The sequence below is a fragment of the Dermacentor variabilis genome, chromosome 6 (assembly GCF_050947875.1).
Source record: "Dermacentor variabilis isolate Ectoservices chromosome 6, ASM5094787v1, whole genome shotgun sequence".
In the NCBI taxonomy this organism is placed as follows: Eukaryota; Metazoa; Arthropoda; class Arachnida; order Ixodida; family Ixodidae; genus Dermacentor; species Dermacentor variabilis.
In genome coordinates, this window is record NC_134573.1 from 47,290,830 (window position 1) to 47,312,618 (window position 21,789).

Sequence of the window (21,789 nt, forward strand, 5' to 3'; positions counted from 1 at the left end):
CTGCCCATGCCTTTACTGCACAAGTTGCCTTGGTGCTCCCAGTCTTGACAGGTAACACTTAAGCACCCTCTCATGCACATGTTTGTTTCAAAGCTACAGTTGCTAACTAAAGTAACTCCCACATGCGATTCTGTAACTCTAGACCTAACTGCAAAAATGCATGCAGTACTATGAGTTTGGCATGGAGTTCACATGACATGTGCACAACTTCAAATTTCGTATAGGCAACAGATAACTGGTAACCTGTTAGAGTAACAAAATGGATGCCAAGGAAAATTCACCCAAAGCCTTAGGCAGGAAAATGAGGTGTTGTGATGAGATAAATAGCAATCACATTTGATCGTCTGACTAAAAGCTGGCAGGGGTATTGCATTTGACATGATTGAAATGAGCTGAAGCATGGCATGGTAACTGTGGCAGCCTTTACAATGCCGCACTCTCTGAATTACACTTGTGTGCACCCATATGCTGCAGCGACCAACTGTTTTTATTCAAGAAAGCCAGGTTTGTGGTTCAGCACACATCATGCGCTGGCAAACTCACTGATTAGTCAACTCCCTCAGATCATCCGATGAGTCTGAGTGAGCCCAGCTGAGCAGTATTTTGGCGAGTTTGAGCCCGAGTGAGCTCGGCTGCGTAGTATATTCTTATGAGTTCAAGTGAGCAGCTAAGTATAATTTTGGCGAGTCTAGATAGGGAGTTCCGATTATTTTGCCAACATATATATGGTCCGTGTACTTTCGAAATTCAGGTACGACACTTGCGCATAGGTTGGAAATTAAGCTTCTCGACAAGTGACTACTGCAGAAATGATCATAGAGCTAGAGAAGAACGATACGCCTTAATGATGCAGCGTGCCGCGCGGGATCCATGTGTGCAGCGTGCCAGTGGATGGGTGCGTGTTTGGGAAATTAAGGGGTTTCGACCCATCCACAGATAATTTCCATAATACCTTTCTCCATAGTGTATTATTGCGATAGCAATTTTTGGACACCCCAAGCGAATTTTCGCCATCGCCCTGATGTTTGGTTTAAAGTCCAAGTGTGACAAAAATTATAGTGCCCCGTTGCATCCCACATGCTGGGGTCAATTGCGAATGAAAGGGTGCGAGGGTGAGCCGAGAAGGATGGCAGCTTTATGCGCGCTGTCCACGTCCCGTGGACAGCGCACATAAACCCTCTCCTACCCTAGCGCGCGCTAGGGTAGGAGAGCGCGCGACGTCTCTTGCCTGGCCGTGCCCGTGCATATGGCTGTCCGCGCGCAGCAGAGTGCATATACACGGCCCGCGCGTGCCACATTTTTTAAAGTAATTTGCGGTCGGTGTAAAGGCGGCAAGCCGACGTGGCTGCTCGTTTCACGAGTGTTGGAAGTAGCGTTATCTAAGTTTCTGACGAAACTTAGAGAACAGTGACTTAAAACAGTGACTTCCTTAGAGGGGCCAAAATTTTGGGGCGTATGAGCGGCACGTATAGTAGAATGCAGTGTTCCATTGTAAAAAAAAAATTTTGATGTAACAAAGTAGAGTGCTGAGTGTTAGGTCTTTGTTACATCAAGGTTCAACAAAAATTAAGCGCTGGAAATCAGCGCTGGACGCATATGCAACTCCTTACTCCACACTGAAAACATTTGAGAAAACATTTTTTTTAAATACTTTGTACATTTGTATAAATCCCTACCTGCAGATATTCCTCTGGTTTAGCCTAATTATGTGCTGCCTACTTACTGACGCAGCATACGTATCATTGCGAAATTTATAATTTTTTGCTTTTAGAAAAAGCATCGAGTTATTGAATTTTGCGAAGAGAAAAAAAATTGCAACTTCCAATATAGCGCGCTTCCTAGGCTATTAAATAGCTACAATGTTCAAGGAACGTACTGTTTCCATGAGCGGTTTACTCATGCAGTAAGATGTACTGCTCCTACACTTTGTAATAAAAAGCATATGCATCGACACATAGCAGCTGATATATTCTTGCTTATTTTCTCATCACAGAGGTAGATGGGGTACATGAACCTATATGCTCACACAAATCAACGTGACCAACTACTGCGGAGACATGGCAACGAATTCTTTGTTTACGTTGTACACCACAAGTGCGAGGTTTGCGCATTAATTTGACTTCATGAAACCCTAGTTATACTACAGGTTTTACGGCAATGCTTGCATGCAGTGCGGTGAAGCGCTCGACAAAACTGCACATATTATATGGTTTGTTTGATATTAACTCGAGATGCAAACGTTTGTGCAGGCAGGCAAGCAATGTTTCCATTCACGCAGCGCACCAAAAGAGCGTGGTATATACATTGATCTGGTTTCATGACATCGTACTTTTGCCACTAGCTTTACGGCAGTGCTTGTGTATAGTGCTGCGAAGCACGACGGAACTGCACATTATTATACGGTGTGCTCGAAATCCACTCGAGATGCAAACGTTTGTGCAGGCAGGAAACGAATGATTTAATTCACGTAGCACAACACGAGAGCGCGCTCTATGCAGTCCTTTGATTTAATAAAACTCTATTTCTGCCACAGGCTTCACAGCAATACCCGGGCTGTGAAGCTCGACGCAGCTGTAACAGCATCCCACGGTCCACCCCATTTTTACCGAGTTTGTTTTAAAGGGCCCCTCACAGGCTACATAACAAATTTTGGTTATACGCTGAAAGTTGTTACGTGCCCTCTAAGAAGTGTTCTACCGCAAGCATTTTTCAAATTGGTTCATTAACAGCAGAGAGAGAATGATTGAAGTGCCGCGAACACATGATTTCAGGAGGCGAACGTCGCCGCCTATATAAACACTCTCTCGACTTTCCCCGTTTCGCCTGTGTAAGCAAATTTCCTTCACTACGTTCTCCCATACCGGAGCCGAGGGGTCGCGCGGCGGGTATACCCTGCCGTCTTCTTTTTTTCACCGTCACCGGCACACTTCCGGTGACGGCGTCGCGCGAGCTCTTGCGCTTGTCTCGTTTCCTGTAGCGGACGATAATGCGCACTCTACACGAGAACACGTGATTAACGGTATAAGTCAGTGCCCCAGCACTGAGGCAAACGCGAGAGGATGAAAGAGCATGATCGCAATGCTGGAACACAGTAGACAATGACGTATAGTTTCGTTCTCTGCGCGCGTGCAAACGTCGGAAAAAGGAGACGAAACGGAAATTCATCTCTCTTGCTACAGTGCGAAGTAAAACAAAAGCACCCAGACATTCGGGTTGTATTTTTCATTATTTCTCTAAACTTTAATTAGTCCACTGAAGCAACAGATTCAACAAATAACTGATGCTGCCTTGAATCTAAGTCACGTGTTACTCTGAGTGCCATCACAGCACAGCCTGTGCTCCTATGCAGCAGCACAGTTACGGGCATTCATCTGCTTGCTGCTGCGATAACATTATGACACTTGAACTCAGAGGTACGATTTTTGTTGTGTGAGGTTATAGATAGCCAGTAGGCTACTTGTCTGATGTTAAATGCTATGACCCACTGGCAATCCACGATGCACTCAATGAAAACGTTTTTATGCTGTGTGCGGCGTGACTCACCAGTGACCCACCCGCAAGAATTCTCGCTCTTGTGTTGCCATCTGAGGTTTGAAATTGCAACTAATATATCTTTTTACTGCACTGGACATGGGGTGGCATGTTTGTTTCGGAGAGTGGAGTGGCGGCACATTTCTCAGTTGGGTTTCTTGCAAACTTTTCGCCGCAGTTCTTGAAATACGTGCCGTTGGAATAAGTACCTGCATTTTTCTTGCTACTCCCAAACTTTTCAGCGTGTCTCATAGATAGATCCTCATGCCCCTTATGGATGCAAAAAAAAGCACAATGCAGAGGAAACAAATAAACTTCGTTTTGGGCCAGAAGAATGCACCAGCAACTTCGCGATCACCAGCGGATGAGTCAAGTGCTTCAGTGTCAGATGTTCAGCAGTGGACAGACAGTGAAATCAGTGAGAAAGATAGTGTTTACGAACCATCACAGACCTCAGCCAGCATGTCGAATGGAGAGCCAGACCTGACTGATGATTCTGAGGTGAATGATTCAGGATACGATGCTCTCATTTCTCTCAGCCCATCTCTAGAGAAATGGACACCGGCAACAACCACTTCGCCTAGTGTGACACCACACTCTAGGCCGCCCACTATCATTCTGTTGCCATCTAGCCGTTATGCCCCATCTTTATGTTCACTGTTTATTACGGATGACATTTGGCAAATGATGGTCAATAAAACAAACAGGTTCACACAACAAGTGTTGAAGTCAACTACTCCTAAATCTAAATCACGGTTGAAAAATTGGACGGAAACCAATGCCAAAGAAATGAAAGCATTTATTCGAATACTGATTTGTATTGGTCTCCTCGGTCTTCCTACTCCCAAATCTAAATCAAAGTTGAAAAATTGGATGGAAACCAATCTCCAACAAACGAAAGCATTTGTTGGAATACCAATTTGTATTAATCTCGTCCATCTTCCTATCCGAGTCACTACTGGGCAAAAAGTAACTATGGTGTTGAACTCATTCGTCAAAATATGAGCCGTGACCGCCTTTGCCTTTTCCCTACTTTTGAGGTTCCGGCATTTTGCGGACAATTAACTGGTTGCAGAGTTGCAGGATCATGTCTTTAAGATTCATCCTCTGGTAGAGAAATTGAACCAAAATATTTGCCACTGTGCTTGAGCCGGGAAAGGAGGTTGTGATAGATGAAACAATAGTGCCATGGCGTGGCAGACTTTCGTTCTTACAGAGTCAGGCTGTTCAAGGCATGTACCAAAGACGGTTACAGGCTAAAGGTTGATGTATATGCCGGAAAGTGTGACTGAACAGTTGGCATCGGACATGCCGAAGATGTATGCTTGAAACTCCTGCAAAATTACAAGGAAGTCGCGTGCCCGCTGTGCGTAGACAACTTCTACATGAGCTTGCCGCTCACTCTTCGCCTTCTAAAGGAAGACACTTTCATTCGTGGCACAGTTCGCTCAGTGAGGAAAGGGCTGCCAAAAGAACTCACTCAAGTAAAGGTTGCAAATGGCAGTGTTACCGGACTTCAGTCCAAAAATGGAGTGAAGGCACTGAAGTGGATAGACAAGAGGCCTGTTCTGATACTCACACCTGTCGCCAAATATGAAGCAACTTTGGTGGACAGTGGGAAGAAAACAAGGGACGGCGCACCAATCATGAAACATCAGGCCGGTCTCGATTACAATGCAGCAAAAAAGGGCGTCGACTATAGTGACCAAATGACGTTATACCACAACTGCTTTAGAAAAGGACTCAAGTGGTACAGAAAGGTAGCTGTTGAGTTGCTTGTTGGAAGTGCCATCATAAATGCGTGGAACATTCGTGGCATGCTTGAAGGAAACTCTACGCCAATTATAAAATTTCAAGATGAACTGGCTCATTCACTGTTCGGCCCTCGTCAAGACAACATCGAAGAAACTCGTGGGAGAAGTGTCCACATGCTAAGAAAAACTGGCACATCGGCACACGACACTCAGTGGCACTGCACTGGCTGCTATGCGGCCAACAGTACCAGCAATAGCCCAAACACTACGGTGAAAGTGAGAAAAGTGACCACTTTCTGTGAATAACGCTTCGGCAAGCCATTCATCTGTTTGTTATGCTTTAATTCTAAGCACAAGTAACCTGAGAAGCAAGCTAGCTTCAACTGTAAAATGAGTAGGATGAAAACTTCTAATGTTCATACTAAATTTTAGCCTTTCTCTAACTAATAAATATTTCTAACACCGGAACTGACTTCTTGTCTTTTCTAATGGCAAGCACTTTGTAGTTCAACATAGGTTTCTAGCATCTTGAATCCATTGAGGGGCTACAGAATGTATTAAAGAAAGATAAAAATGCATAGTGTTGTGCTGAATGTGATCAAGACACATGTACAAGAAACTATAGTTATTAGTTCGATGAGGACAGTAATGTGCTTTATCAAGTTAGAAATTTGTAATCAACTTGCCCACATTCACATCTTAACAGATTTAACAATGTTTCCACTACGTGGAGAACCTTGATCTACAGTGCTTTTATCATCCTGAAGAAGGTTGGTGTTCCTATTATAACACGTGTACTTGAGAAGCTCAATCTCTCAGGATTTCATGTTGTTTTACTTGACATAAGCTTACGAGGCTTACAGATTACGTGCTCGTATCTCAATGTAAACACTAACTTCCTTTTCAATGATTTTCATTTCTGTAAAAGCACAGTAAATTTCATCAGACGAGAAGTGCAAATGCGTTTTTTATTCTTTCATACTTGGTGCTTGCTATTATACGACTTACTTATATTACAACTTGCTTGTTTAGAAAACTCATAAAAAACACCCCCCCCCACCTTTCTTTTTCTTCTTTTACTTTCAATTGACTCTGACTTTCATTATGTTAATAAACTTCAGAAGAGCTTGCTCTCAGGCTAGTTTGTACACACTGCTAAGAATGAAAAAATGGAGAGAAATTGGGACAAGAAAGAAAGGCCTACAGAATGCTGATTTGCACGCGGCAATTTATATCAAGGATGGGGTGCTGGACCAGGGAAGCTAAGAAGCCGCCACAACAAACTAGGGGAGCTAGGTAAATGGCTTCGATGTCCACACAGAAACATAAATATAGGCATGTTAGAGAATGCTGTGTCATTCAACAACCCCGTGAATGTTGAAAAGTGGGACAGTGATTAGCTGCAAAGAGTTTCAGAGAGCTCCAGGGAGTGGGGAGATGGATACGGTAAGGGGGCTAGAGTGGTGACGCGCATTATGGGCATCAAGATTGAAGTGAAAAATTATGGAACATAGGGGGATTGTCTCATCACTGCTCGATCGCTCTACACCAGATAGCCGTGACCAGTTGCCTTAGCCGAGATTCACCAACCCTGTCATAGCATGTGCTGTGCTTGCTGCTCTGCAGTCTTTAAAATAGGCAGGTGTCAGGGAAGCATGCCCATAATGCCTGCAAGTAAGTAATAGGCGACTTGCAAAATAGTGCCCGCTCTCTTCCATACACAGCCATGGCTGAACCACTCACTAGCAAATCTGGTAAGAAAATAATGCTGACCTCCACTGTTATTTGGGCTGCAACAAGTCTGGGCTGCAAACAAGAAGACACAAGACAGAGTGCTGTCATGTTTTTAGCACAGCTCGCTTTCCTAAGTAATGTACCAACAAGGTCATAATATACATTATATAAATACATCAATTTGTAAACAAAATGTGATTTTTAATATAGTCATTTTTAAAAACAGCACAAGGATGATAGCATGATGTTAGGCGTAGTGGCTGCATGCCTTAGCAATGAAAAACTTTTGTCAGAAGTTAAGCAAAGTTGTTTTGGCAACGTAAAAATGTGCATCCTCATTGCTAAAGCATTCCTGTCCGGGGAGTGCTAGGAGTTTGTCTTGGTGTGATGTAAAACCCTCCACACATTTATATAGTGCGAGAGAGAGAGGTGATGGGGGAGTGGTAGTGGCCAGTGGAGAATCCTTCCCTGAAATAAATTTCTGGCTACGTCACTGAATGTCTGGAATGCCTTGTAATAGCAACAGGTCTTGGATGGAAACACTATAGATGATACCAGTGAACCTATTGAGCCTATTCCTGTTTAGTGAGATGATGGATGTTTTCCCAAAGAATTATATAAACTGTACAATGGAATGTTTTGTACCACCTGTAATAACCATGCTGTAAGAAAAAACAGAAAGGCTGAGCTTAAATGTTGTAGGAAATCTCTTAAGAGGCTCGAGGATAGGTATAGATGACTAACTCCCGTATTCTCCACTCAACACTCCACCTGGATTCAAATGCACAGCAGCCCCGCTCCTTGACAGAGGCGGTTGCTTAGCTTTAATTAAACTTCATGTCAATTACTGTGAAACACAGCGTCGTCTTCAGTCTAGGGGTGGCACTGCGCTCAGCTCAGTGGAATGAAGCTTCCAGTCATAGATGGTTTCAGAATACAGGGTAAGTGACCTCACATTTTACTCTCTTCGTCGTGAAGTCTAGACACTAAAGCCTCGGTTTGAACAAGTAATGCTTTAAGCGCTCTCTCATGCATATGTTTGCTTTAGGGCAGAGTCAGCTTACTATTTCCTGCTTCTCCCACATGCAAATGACACAAAAATATCTCAATAAAATGATTGTGATTTAAGTGGTACACACTCTCTGCAATGTGATTAAATGTTTGTAATAAAAAAGCACTACTCATGTGCTGGTCAGCATCTGCAGCAATATGTTCACCAAGATATTTTTTTTGTCTCAATATATTCGATATTGTTGCAAATTTAAGAGGTTTTGCAGCTAACATGTAGCTGTTTACTTGTGTCTCGAGAACATACAGCTTTAGGTGAGAGGAGCGCTATATTGCATGAGACAAAGGAACATTTTTAGACTGCTTGTTTTATTTTTGTGCGAAAAACAATTGTGAAGGTTTTAATTGCAAAGTAATACAGTAGGTGTTGGCAACGCGAACAAGCCATGCAAAGTGTAAGCATTAGAAATGAACTATCCAGATGAGGACCCCCCACCCACTGATATATGTCAATGCTATAATATCAAATGCTGTGACATTTAACACATATGGTAACTAAAAAAAAAGGATAACTAAAGCAAGAGCAGCATTATTAAAACAACAATATCAACTGCAAAATTTATATAATTTTTCTCAAAACTTTTATCTTCACATAAACTGTGGCCTCACACACTGTGGGCACCTTTGCTAACAACCTTCACATTTCACTAGTGCTAATTCTAGCTTCCCTCTAGCTTCTAGCTCAACTGCAATGTTTTGAATGTCAGGGCATGTGCAAGTGAAAATTAGTTTGTGATGGCCATGTGGATCTGTTTCTCTGCCTGAATAATAGGGAGAGGAGGGCAATATAATTGCCTTGAGAACTATTAAGCAGAAGCAGCATGGTGGATGAGGAGCAGTGGCTGGGATAAAACATTTCAGGAGTTCAATGTAGTAAGGATACAGGAGTAATATGATTAACTTTGCAAGAATATGAGGCCATTATAACACTAAGGGAAACAGACTGGCTCATCACAATGAATTTTCAAATATTGTTACTGATCTAGAACACCTTGCACGGCTGCTGCAATTAGGAAAGAAAAATGTAGCATTGTCTTAAAAAGACAGCTTTTTTGTTTGTTCACTCTGCTATGCCACTGTACAAATTATTACTATTACTTTTTTTTCTTTTGGAACAGAAAGTCACCATATGCCTGGAGGTTTCAGATAACCTTCTTGGTGTGCTCCCGATATATGAACAGTTCGAAAACATTAACACTGTTGCTTGGTTTATTGCCCAAGTAGACCGGCACGGAACGACTGACTAAGGAAGCAGGCCTGTGAATATGCACACCCTGTAACCAATCAACCCCTATATCAATCAATTTTGTACAATTAGACCTCCATATATTAACTTTAATGTAACAAACCGTTTTACTTTGCAGAACTTATTTGGTGTGCATACAGAAATCTTCAATTTATTGTATTCTGTTTATCTGCAATTTCAATTTACTGAAATTATAAATTCTTCTAAAATTTAAATGAGGATATGTGTTGCATTTGAACTGCAAATTCTATGGACGTACAAGCGCTTTTCGGGAGTAAAGCTTCACGATTTCCTTCCCAAGTTCCTTCCCAAATTCTGCAGCAAAGTTATAAAACGACCACAGGTGACAAGCAGCTGAATGCGAGGTATCTGGTACAGACCGACGGGGGAAAACTTACAAATCACAATAGCACACATTCAGGCGAGTATGTAAACAGGCGAACTAAGCAGGGAACAAAAACACAGCACTACTTTCATAGGTCCCGAATGATCAGAGTTTCGTCAGAGTTGGTGCAAGCACGCATCCGCAGATAAAACGGCTCCCACCGTGCATTGCCCAATACTTTGAGAGCTGACGCCTACACAACCACCGGGGTAGGTTATAGCACTTGTTTCTGCTCTGATCGTATAGTGTTCGAATGATGTCGCGACAACGCAAGTACTTGCAATAGGGGCGACGACCTTCCACAACTCCAGAACATCACAAAAGACCGTTTGCACATGTACTAACCAGCCAAACAAACTAACCACGGCAGCGAATACCACTTAAATCGAAAATACAACGCAGAAACACCTCGAAAAGGTTTCACCATAGAGAAAGGTTACGCCCTGTTTCACAGACGCTCACAAGAAATTCAAGAAATGTCCAAAGCGCACTACCGCCGCCTTTTAAAAATCCAATGGGAGCCAAGCCAAATCAGTAACAAGTTGGCTATTTGGGTGAACGCAACGCACCCGTTCGAACCACCGGGTACGCGCAACGCCGGCCGTCTGCAATACATGCTATGTGTTCTCAAAGACTAAAATCAACAAGCAGTTTATCTTAGGTATTTATTATGGGGAACCGGCTGGCGGCCTTCGTTAGCAGGCCCATCAGGGATTTTAATATCGAAAACCGCGTAGACAAGGTTATCAGCGTCGGAAAACCCAAGGTGGCGCCTCGTCATCCGAGCGACGCCAAGCACGAACCCGAGACGGCGCTTGCCGGTAAGAACGTATTTCAACGTGGGGACGGTCGCATTACTGTACTCTTGTGTTTCTAGGCCGCAAACCCAGAAAATATAGCGCAATTTAGTTAAGTTGTGGTGGCTTTTTCAATTCTTGACTGCGTTTTTATGACGTTGACCTTCAAATGAACTACAACGAGCTTTGCGCAAATTTATGAATGTCGCACAGCGAGTGTGGCTTTCTCGCTTCCACTGAATGAATAACACCCTGTGGAGCGTGACAAAAGGAATGATGGCAGACGCTTTTCCCTCACTTGCAATTGTTCTGCACAGTGACCCGCACTTCTACACCAACGTCTTTTTAAAGTGTTTTGTAAATTTTAGAGCCGATGACTGCATTGTTGTCAATCAAGCTCCGCAAAAAGATTGCGTGTTTTGGACCGCATCCTTGGCCAAACACTCAGCATCATTTTTTTTTACCTGCTTCTTCCACGAAAAATAGGAAAGAGCACGCCGTTATGCTGTGTGTTTCTTTGAAGAGAATGGGTAAAAATTAAACGAAGCACGATCTCGCTGCGAAAATTGAGGGAGAACGAAGCAGCGGCACACGTAAAAATTTGTACATCTTGTCTGCGCGTTGCACAATGTGTCCCTGCTTTTACTCCCACAGATGCGAGCAAAGTGCTAGAAAAACGGGAGGACCTTTTGGAGCGTTTGAAAGGCGTGAAGGTAGTCTCGTCAGGTCCGAAGTCGCAGGTACGATTCCTTTTGCCGACATAATCTCATACCATCCTAACCTTCAGATTGTGCCTCACAGGTGAGGCACAATCTGATGCACAAAAGTATGTCTGAGCTCTCAAACTTCTTGCGTAAGCAAGAATTGTACAGCAAGGGACTCGGACAATCCATAATAATTTAGCATGTGTGCCTGTAGCAAATGCATTTAAGGCCTTATATTTATCTTAGTAATTATTTTAGAATTGATGCACTAGTATTTATAGATCTATCTTACATGTACAGTCTTTATACAGCCTTTATTTTAAATCATAGTCCTAAACTCACAATTTTACTAAACCAAAACACATGTCCCGGCACTCTTTGGCCTTAGATGCCCTTACACCAATAAACTTCAATCATCATCATCACAATTCCTTTTGCCGGTCACTCTTTTTGTCATAGTTTGCTCGGAAGTGCCCTCGTGTTACAAGTAGCCTTGCCAAAAAGAGTGTTCGTTGTCCGCCTATTTTGTGCCCACTACAAAACGAAGTACTCTCCTAGCGATCTCCAATTATCCCCGACTTGCGCCAGCTGACTTTATCCCATGCCAGAAAATTTCGTAATTTTATCGCACCATCTAGTTCTCAGCCGTCCTAGACTGTTTCCCGTTCTTTGACACCCACTCTACAATGCTAACAGCTCTTGAGCCTGGCATTCATCACCGTTTCATATTATCATCAGCAACAGTGTATTTATGGCAAAAGGATGGATAGGTGGGCTAGTTGGTAATGCATATTAGAAAAACTTAGAGTGCTATAAACACACAGGGCATAGAAAAATGGCACACACCACATGCACCCTTGATGTGGAGTGCGTGTGGTTTGTGTTCCTCTTGTGTGTCTGTAGCATTCAAAAGTTCCTCTGAAAGTTTATTCATGTCTGTTACAAGGGTTTCTTCTGGCAGTCTCAAATTACTAGGCGTCTGTGAATGGTGAAATCTTCTAATTAAATGGAAAACTAGAAGCAAACACCCTTCAAATATCGAAACATTGCAGAAGCAAATCAACAGATGAGAATAAATTGTTATGGTCATCGAAGAAGCTAAGTTTATGCTACATTGGCACACATAGTTTTAAATTGTGCAATTGTGGCAAGATTGTCCAAGTGGTAAATTCCTTTGCAGAAATTGAGAAAACAAACCACTAAGCTGTCTACAGGCAGGGCATCCTTATGGGATGACTGGAAATTATTGAGCAGTAGATAGGTACTCCATGTGTTTGCTCGGCAACTGGCACCTCCATGCACCAACTGTGCCTACCCAGCAGCAGAGTCATTCAGGACCACATGAATATGTAGTAGGACTAACAAAATACTGTGAAGCTTTGTTGCACATACAGATTGGTGGCTCCTGGCATTGACAGGGTCCACCCTCCATCCCTGTCCCGACTTCATCCACTGGAGAGTTGGCAACCCTATGTATAATGTCATGGATTAAAATTTTGCATTTGTGCCGCTGTGACGTAATAGTTCTTGAAACTCGTTAAGTTCAGTCCTTGCCTCCTATAGGATACAATGTACTCTATGAATAAAAAGCTAACCAGACCCGACCAGATGCAGTAAAAATTTATGACGTCATGGAAAGCTAGTGCGAGAACTTGCAAGGCGGCATCACCGCAAGTCTTTTCTGAATTATGACGCCTCTTCTCATGGTACGAGTGGCCTTTTGGTTTTGTAGAGTGGTAATTTACTAATACAACCCAAATTCTCTTTCTCTTTATTGTCCCTTTAACCTCCACTAGAATTTAAAGTACCTGCAGGAGCTTCGGTTCAGCTAGTTTGGGTTCTAGATTGGCGTTTTCATGCCTTAAGCATCGCAAGGTAGAGAAACTGCCTCAGAAGAGGCAAGACAAGTGTCTTATACTCTCTCTTAGTTTTTGCTTTTGAGCATCAGTTAGCTTCATGCACTCATACAGCATTCTTGGTACAGCGCTGCAGCACTATTCAATGGCAATTACTTTTAGGGATACTTTCACTTTTGCAAGATTTCGCACGACTAGCACCAGGTGCGTCAGCCCCTATGGGCGACAGCATTTTTAGCACACCTTCAGGAATGCTGTCACCCATAGAGATCAATGCATTTGATGCTAGTCATGGGGAATCTCATGAGAGTGAAGGTATCCCTGGGAGTATTTGCCCAAGAATATTTCCCCCTGCTTTGTCACAATCTTCACCCATATTTTTCCTCTTGCTTTTGATTTTTTTCTTCTCTGGTCAGGCACATCAAAGCGCGCCACTTGAGTCGGGCCGCCCACTTCCACAGAGCCGGGCAGCACCGCAGCAGTACAAGTACGGCTTCTTTGAACCGAGTGTGGTGCCCCGGGGGCGACTGACGCTGCGCCAGGCAACGCAGCTACTGGCCGACGCGAAGAATGACCCAAACACGTTCAGTCCCAAGGCCCTGGCTGCACAGTACAGCCTTGATGAAAAGGATTTGCACAACGTGCTGCGCTACTTCAGCGTCTTCCGCGTTCACTCCCGGGAGCGTACTGAGCGCGATGACCTGACCAGCATCGGCATGATGAAAGCCGCGCTACTTCCTACAAAGCAAGGGCCAGCTGCGAAAGAGGGATCAGACAGCACGGATGAGGAGATCGCGAAAGAAAGTGAACAGAAAGTTGGTACACAAGGCAGTAGGACGCTTGACACTAAGAAGTGATAAGTGCGACTAAGACAGAAGTTGAGTGTAGGACACTGTGAATGTGTGCATGTATGGATGATGTGGCAAGGGTAGGCATGAGTGGTACGTGTGGAATGTGAACGATGTAACGCCTGTAGACTCTGAAGACCAGGCTTGGAAAATGTGAACATCCAAGACCAGAACAAGAACTAACAGAATCGCTCGGGTGACAAGCAGTGCATCAAAGTCAATTATAATGAGATAATGCTTCGAAGCTGTAAAATGAATTGAGGGTCTTGTCTCCACATTGGTGCACTGAAATGGTTGTAGATAGCTAGAACTTGGCGGTAGTTGCCAATAGTCGATGGTAGCCAGCAGAAGTGGGCTCAGTGACAAAAAATGCTTGCAGCTGGCTGGCCTCAAGAACGTGTTTGTACTCTGTATTTGACAGGCACATCTGCAGCTGTCAAACTTTCTGTGGCACCACTCAACAAACTTACAAGCAGGTAAATGCTCTAGACGAAACACACATAGCGCATGCTTTCAACTGGTTCATTTGCAGGTGCAAAAAGTGCACCTGCACTTCCCAATTTGATAGCTGTACTGTGCTAGCTTACAGTTAATGGGCAAGGCTGATTGTCAATACAAAGGTAAGCATATAAAAGAAAAATATATCAAAGTCATCTAAATGAAACTGCTTTTTGGATGCCACATGAGTACAGTGCACATGATTGAATGTCATATGTATGTGAATATGTACTTGATGACAGGGTTTCAAATAAACCATTTGAAAATATGCGCAACAAGTGTATTCGCCTTTCTTTCACCTGTGTTTGTCATCAGCACTTATGTGTTCGTAATGCTCAACCAATGTGCCCAACTACCTGTATTGATCACCAAAGTTGTTTGGCCGTATAAGTAAGGGCTAGTGCCTTCCGTGCTGTCAACACGAGCCAAACCTTAGCGGTGGTAATGTTGGGCAGTACTTGGTACCACTATATACCAAGTGTGTACACTGATGTTGACTTTTAGGCTTGTAAAAAAAACTTGTAGAAGTCTTGCATATGACTTGTAGGCTAACTAGAACTGGGTAAGAGCACGAGAAAAGCAGGTAACCACATTCAAGTATTAAATGGAGGAAACAAACAAACAATGAGATTTCAGCTCCCCTACAAAAGCCGTATTTACACTGAAATAAGATTGCACCCACTGGTCATTTATGTGGGAATAGGTGGCTCAGGCAGTTAGTGTGAAGTGGTGGCAGTTAAGGAAAAAAATTGGAGGGCGCTTAAGCTTCGTCTTTAAAAGCGGAATGCGATGGCATTCAAAGATCCCAGACTGCTTTTTACACTTCCTGGCAAATGCAGCTTATTTATCCGAAATGTTTACTGGGAAACGCTGGCGACGAACGGTACGCACGAAGGCAAGCTTTCTAGTTGGGCCGGTCTCCTGTTACTGTTTACTACTTCTAATATTTCATTCTAAGAAGGCTTAACACAAAAGGCATGTGCTGTCGGTGTTCTTTTTCTTTCCATGGCATTTGTTTTTGGCCTGTCATTCTCAAAATTTGGAGAAATTACTCCGTAAGGAATGAAATACAAGTTACGAGCAACTTGGGTGATAAAGAGTGGTTGGGCATGCATGCTTTGAAATGATTTTTGCCAAAAAGATGGTCGGCGAGGGATGCCAACGCAGGATTTTCTGCAACACGGCACCCTTAACGCTGTTGCGCTAAATCGCTACACCACTTCAGATTGATGACGCATTTTTCAAAACTCCATTCTCGTAACTTTTGAGGCGAGAGGTTAATAGGACAGATAGTGAAGGCCAAACATGCTTTTCCTTTTTTGAGGTAAAACCTGAATGCTTATACATCGGTGTGATGCCATGGGTGTAATGTTTCATACATGGGCTGTTGTCCTGTAGCAAAAGTTCTAAAAACTTTCCAAGTCCAGTGTTTTGCTGCTCTAGAACACACTGTAGTCCAACTCTACTGCTAAAAAAATTAGCTAGGCCCAAGTAAACATCGTAACCTCCCTTTCTACTTCTATTACATTTTCCTGCACAGTCACCTCGCAGGTCAAGCTGGTTGGTCATGAAAAAAGAAAAAAAAATCAGTGGGCAGCAGTCTGTTTCAGTGGCGTTCTAGTCGGTTTGCTTATTTTGCAGCTGTGTATTCAGGAATGATCTATCAGTTTTAAAGCCACAGTGGCAGAAACCATCGAAGATGATTGTCAGCGTCAGCAATAACTTCGTTCTGTGGCGTGCTGCATATCTCCATGACATCTGTGCCACGGAACCTTACGAGCCCATCAGCACAGGAAGTGGCAATCTTGCTGCTAACCAAAATGCTGAATGATACCATGACACAGTATATTGCAATTACTGCAATTTTGTTGAAACTCCGTAGTAACCCCCACTGTCCCTATCCTGGCAGCAACCTTATAGCAATGTCTGTCTATCCATCAAGAGGCAGTGCTCGACATGGAGGTGTCTGTTGCAGGTGAGGTGCGATCAGTTTAGCATATTTAAGGCTACCTGCGCACTCGTTGTGTCACCTTGCCACGTCCATTAAGGGAGATTGACCAGGAATGGGCACCACCATACCTGTACCGCATATGCAGTACCGGTCAAAGTTCAGGCACGTCCCCAGTGACCCATGTGGTCTGCTCGGCAAGACAGCACCCAGCACTTACCCTGTGGCCCGAATTTGGCTCTCCTCCCATAAATGGCCAGAAACATACAAACTGCAATATGGGGGGAAGAGCCAAAGAAAATAGAGAAAGAAGCTTTAATGATATGCCGGAGATGTTAGCCCGACATGCTACTCCAGGTGCTGGGTGATGGTGATATGTACAGTGATAAACACTTAACAGCCCATAGTCAAACACATATATACATACATACACTATAGAGATATTTACAAAGTTTTGTTGAGGCTCGTGGCACGCCAGAACATCAGCAACACTTTCGTGGCACATAACACACAGGTGGTGCTTTGCCATGGGCCGAGAAGGTGCTGTAGTGCCAAGCACGAGTCCCGTTGATGGTGCAGTGCCGCCTTCAAAAACTCTCTCCTACGTGTAGTGGCAGCAGTTGCACAGAACGTGTTGCAGGTCTTCGGGGATGTTACATCCACAGCACATTGGCGAGTCCGTGAGTTGAATCTTGCACCTGAAGTAATTTGTGTAGGCCACGTTCAGTCCTATGCGGTGAAGGCATGCTTGGTCTTTTCTGTTGAAGCCTCGTGGCATGTAAAAGTTACATGATGGATCTATTTTGTATAAGGGTCAGTACTTGTAGCTGGCATCTGTCCAGAGGGATCGCTGGAGATGCCAAGCACGTGCAGATGTCAGTGTCAACACGCCTTTTCTTGAGAAAGGTATGTGGACCATTTCTCCTTAAGTGTCTGGTCCAGCTTTCACAGCACAGTCAGCCAGGACGTTGCCTTGTATTCCGCAGTGGGCTGGTAACCACTGCAGCACAATGCTGTGATGCAGTTTGCAGGCTTTATTGCATAGCCGTCTGATGTCCATTACAAGTTCCTGCGTGCTTGGCGACTTCAGCGATTGCAGGGCCGCTCTTGAATCGGTGAAGATGGCCAAAGACTCAGATAGCTGGTCGATAATGTAAATGAAAGCGGCCCACACTGCAGCTAGTTCAGTTACTGTAGCTGAAGTGCAGTGACCGAGTGGCAGAAATGGTAACACTTGCAGACAGAATCCACAGACCAATGGCACATGGTGTAGGCTTAACGGAGCCATCAGTGTATATATGACGATGAGCCCTGTAGCTGGTGTTAACATGCTCTAGAACAAAGTATGTCAGCGCTGGATTACAAGTATTTCTCTTGCTCTTGAACCCACGCACGAAAGTGACAATGGACGACAAAGGTATTTTCCAGGGTGGTTCCGTCGACATAGAAGGGCTTTGATAATTCAGCAGGAACAAGCTATGCACCACAGGACTGTTGCCTAAAGTAAGTGGATGATCTGGCACTCTGGTGGCAAAGCGCATGTGTGCTCCAAGAAACCTCTGCTGCAGAAGCACTGGAACCGATAGGCTTCTGCTTTCTGGAAGGGTTCCTACACTTGGTGTGTTTTTCGTAGGCCGAGGCACACCTTCAAGACTTTTGTTGGAGTTCGTGTAACTTCAAGTGTCAGACACGCATGGAAACGAGAGGCAGCTCGAAGTGTTCGCTCACTGAGGCTGGTATTCTTCATGCTAGCGTTGTGACAGCGAGTGTTTGAGGTCAAGTAGGATTTGTTCATGTTTGCTGGGGTGCGAGACCGTTCTTGTTAATTAGTGAAGGAGTCCTTACTGCACTTTGTACAGCTAATGCAACTATGAACCTTACTTGGTGTAGTTGTCTAATACATTGCTATTTCTACCAATGCTTCACTCTTTCGAGCGAAACCGCAACCTCTTAGTACAAAGATGAACACACTAACGCTAGTGTTGCAAACTATGTTTATGAAGCTTGTTGTGATGCTTTGACGTCTAACATCTGCAGATTTTTATTCAGTGCTCACGCATGATGCACAGCATATGCAGTCACAGGATATCTCAGCTATCGTGCATAACGTTTTTAAAGAAACACAGGCCATTTTACACAAAGATAACCAAGTGCATATTGTTTTGCAGGTGAGTAGAGTAGGCACCAGTAAATTTGTTGTTAAAGCCATTCAATTTGATAATTGCCATTGGCTATTTTTTGTTTATTACTGCTCTGAATGGCATACTGCCAATGAAGAACTTGTAGGAAATTGAAAGAAAATTTAAGCTGGCATGGTTTCAGCTGGGTAATTTTGGCGGATTTATTTTTTCCATCTGATAAAGAATGCCTGCAAAAAAGGAAAAAAATATCACGTGACTAACTGTTCACCCACATCAGGAAGCAGCACTCCCAAACGAGCTCCACAGGAGTTAGTGGCAGAGTTGGCGCCTTTTCTGACGTGCCCCGCCTGCGACACACGGTACCTTGGTGTTCATAAAGAGTCCTGAGCACTGGTGTTTGATGCGTCGTGGTAGTGTGCACTCACTAACTCCTGTGGGGCTTCTTTGAGGGCGCTTCTTTTTGATGTGGGTGGACAGGTGGACATTGGCCTTAGTGAGATTAGAACTGGGGAGGCTTACACATTGCTGAATAACGGCCATGTCCTCTGCTATAGAGGTCTCCCGGATAAGAAACAATACGGGTTAGGATTCCTAATCCATAAGGACATAGCGGGCAACATTGACGAATTCTACAGCATCAACGAGAGGGTAGCAGTAGTCGTAATTAAAGTCAATAAGAGGTATAGATTAAAGGTAGCACAAGCTTACGCTCCAACGTCCAGTCACGATGATGATGAAGTAGACCAGTTTTATGAACATGTTGAATTAGCGATGAGAAAAGTACAAACTCAGTATAATGTAGTAGTGGGCAACTTCAATGCAAAAGTGGGGAACAAGCATGCTAGTGAACAAGCAATTCGCAACTACAGCGTCGATTCTAGGAATGCTAGAGGTGAGATGCATAAGTTACAAATACTGAACAACTTTTTCAGGAAGTATGAAATTGATTTCATACTTCCTGCTGATCCCAGCATAGAGCAGGATGTGGAAGTGTTAGGTAGGGTAAAGTGCAGTGATCATAGGTTAGTGAAGGCTAGAATTCACCTCAATTTGAAGAAAGAAAGAGTAAAATTGGTCAAGGAGAAACAGGCCAACCTAGAGGCAGTAAGGTTAAAGGCAGACAAATTCAGGCTGGTACTTGCAAACAAACATGCAGCCTTAGAACAGAGAGATTAAGATTACATGGAAGTAATGAGCTAAACCGTAACTAGGCTGGCTTCAGAGGCAGAAATTGAAGTGGGAGGCAAAGCACCAAGGCAGGCAGTAGGCGAGCTCTCCCAAGTAACAAAGGACCTAATAAAGAAACGACAAAGAATGAAAGTGTCCAACTCAAGAGATAAGATCAAAAAGGCGAAAATAAGGAATATTCAAAATTATAATGTGAGAAAGACTGAAGAAGCCATAAAAAATGGACGCAGCCAGAAATCAATGGGAAGAAAACTTGGCATAGGACAAACCAAGATGTATGCACCGAAAGATAAGCAGGGTAATACCATCAGCAATCTCGAAGATACAGTAAAAGAAGTGAAGAATTCTATACTGACTTGTACAGTACCCAGAGGGGTCAGGATACCTCCAATCGAAGCAGTAATGAACAGGTTGCAGAAACTCCTCCTATAAATTGGGGCCTTGCAAGACATGAAACGGGGAAAAGTGGCAGGAGAGGATGGAATAACAGTGGATTTAATCAAAGATGGAGGAGACATAATGGTTCAAAAACTGGCGGCTCTCTGTATGAAGTGTCTATCGACTTCAAGGGTCCCAGAAAACTATAAGAATGCAAACATTAAACTAATCCACAAAAAGGAAGACATTAAAGAATTGAAATATTCTAGGCCCATTAGCTTAATCCCAGTATTATATGAAATATTCACCATGATAATTTGCAATAGAATAAGGGCAACACTGGGCTTTAGCCAACCAAGGAAAGAGGCTGGCTTCAGGAAGGGATACTCTACAATGGATTGCATCCATGTAAATAATCAGGTGATCGAGAAATCTGCAGAGTACGATCAGCCTCTCTATATAGCTTTCATAGATTACGAAAAGGCATTCGATTCAGTAGAGACACCAGCAGACATAGGTGCATTACGTAATCAAGGAGTACAGACTGCTTACGTAAATATCATAAAAAATACCTAGCGAGATTCCACAGCTACCTTAATTCTATACAAGTAGGAAGATACCTACAAAGAAAGGGATGAGTTACAACAAATGATTGGGGACATTAACAAAGAGAGTGTAAGAGTAGGGTTGAAGATTAATATGCAGAATACAAAGATAATGATCAATAGCTGGGCAAGGAAACAACAGTTCAGGATCGCCAGTCAGCCTCTAGGGTCTGGGAAGGAGTATGTTTACCAAGGTCAATTAATCCCAGGGAACCCTGATCATGAGAAGGAAATTCACAGAAGTATAAAAATGGGCTGGAACTCATACGGCAGACATTTTCATATCGTAACTGGAAGCTTACCATTATCACTGAAAAGGAAGGTGTACAATCAGTGCATTTTGCTGGTGCTGACATATGGGGCAGAAACTTGGAGATTGACAAGGAAACTTGAGAACAAGTTAAGGATTGCACAAAAAGCGATGGAACGAAGAATGCTAGGCATAACGTTAAGAGACAGAAAGAGAGTGGTTTGGATCAGAGAGCAAACGGATATAGACGATATTCTAATTGACATCAAGAGAAAAAAATGGAGCAGGGCAGGTCGTGTAATGCGCAGACTAGATAACCGTTGGACCATTAGGGTAACAGAATGGATACCGAGAGAAGGGAAGTGCAGTAGAGGACGTGAGAAGTCTAGGTAATGCGTTGAAATTAGGAAATTTGCGGGTGCTAGATGGAATTGGTTGGTGCAGGACAGGGGTAATTGGAGATCATAGGGAGAGCCTTTATATCCTGAGAGCCTTTATCCTTGCATTCATAAGCCTTTATATCCTGCAGTGGACATAAAAGAGGCTGATGATGAGGAGGAGGACTGGTTAGTCACGTGATAATTTCTATTTTTTGCTGGCCAGAAAAAATAAATGGGCCAACAGTACCCGGCTCAAAACATGCCAGTTTTCAAGTTTCTTTAAATTTTTCACAAATTTTTCATTGATCATGCCATTGAGAGCAGGAATTAAGAAAATAGCTAATTGCCATTAATAAACTGAAAAACAACATAAAGAAATTACTGGTGGCTGCTCTACTTGACTGTGAACAATATGCACTTCGGTATCTTCACATAGAATGGCACGCCTTCTTTAAAATTCGATACACGATAGCTGGGG

At 43.4% G+C, this 21,789-nt stretch overlaps 1 protein-coding gene across 1 annotated transcript; it reads left to right on the forward strand.

The window, feature by feature from the left end:
• Positions 1-10,282: 10,282 nt before the first annotated feature.
• Positions 10,283-14,691, forward strand: LOC142584784 (NADH dehydrogenase [ubiquinone] 1 alpha subcomplex assembly factor 4). Its single transcript, XM_075695046.1, has 3 exons — positions 10,283-10,539; positions 11,170-11,255; positions 13,492-14,691. The coding sequence occupies exons 1-3, from the start codon at positions 10,389-10,391 to the stop codon at positions 13,930-13,932; spliced, it is 678 nt and encodes a 225-aa protein (XP_075551161.1). The 5' UTR covers positions 10,283-10,388; the 3' UTR covers positions 13,933-14,691.
• Positions 14,692-21,789: the final 7,098 nt, after the last annotated feature.

Coding starts and splice junctions, on each gene's coding strand:
- LOC142584784 (XM_075695046.1), top strand. CDS start 10,389: ATGGGGAACCGGCTGGCGGCCTTCGTTAGCAGGCCCATCAGGGATTTT. Junction 10,540..11,169: donor ACCCGAGACGGCGCTTGCCG/GTAAGAACGTAT, acceptor TTACTCCCACAG/ATGCGAGCAAAGTGCTAGAA. Junction 11,256..13,491: donor CGTCAGGTCCGAAGTCGCAG/GTACGATTCCTT, acceptor TTCTCTGGTCAG/GCACATCAAAGCGCGCCACT.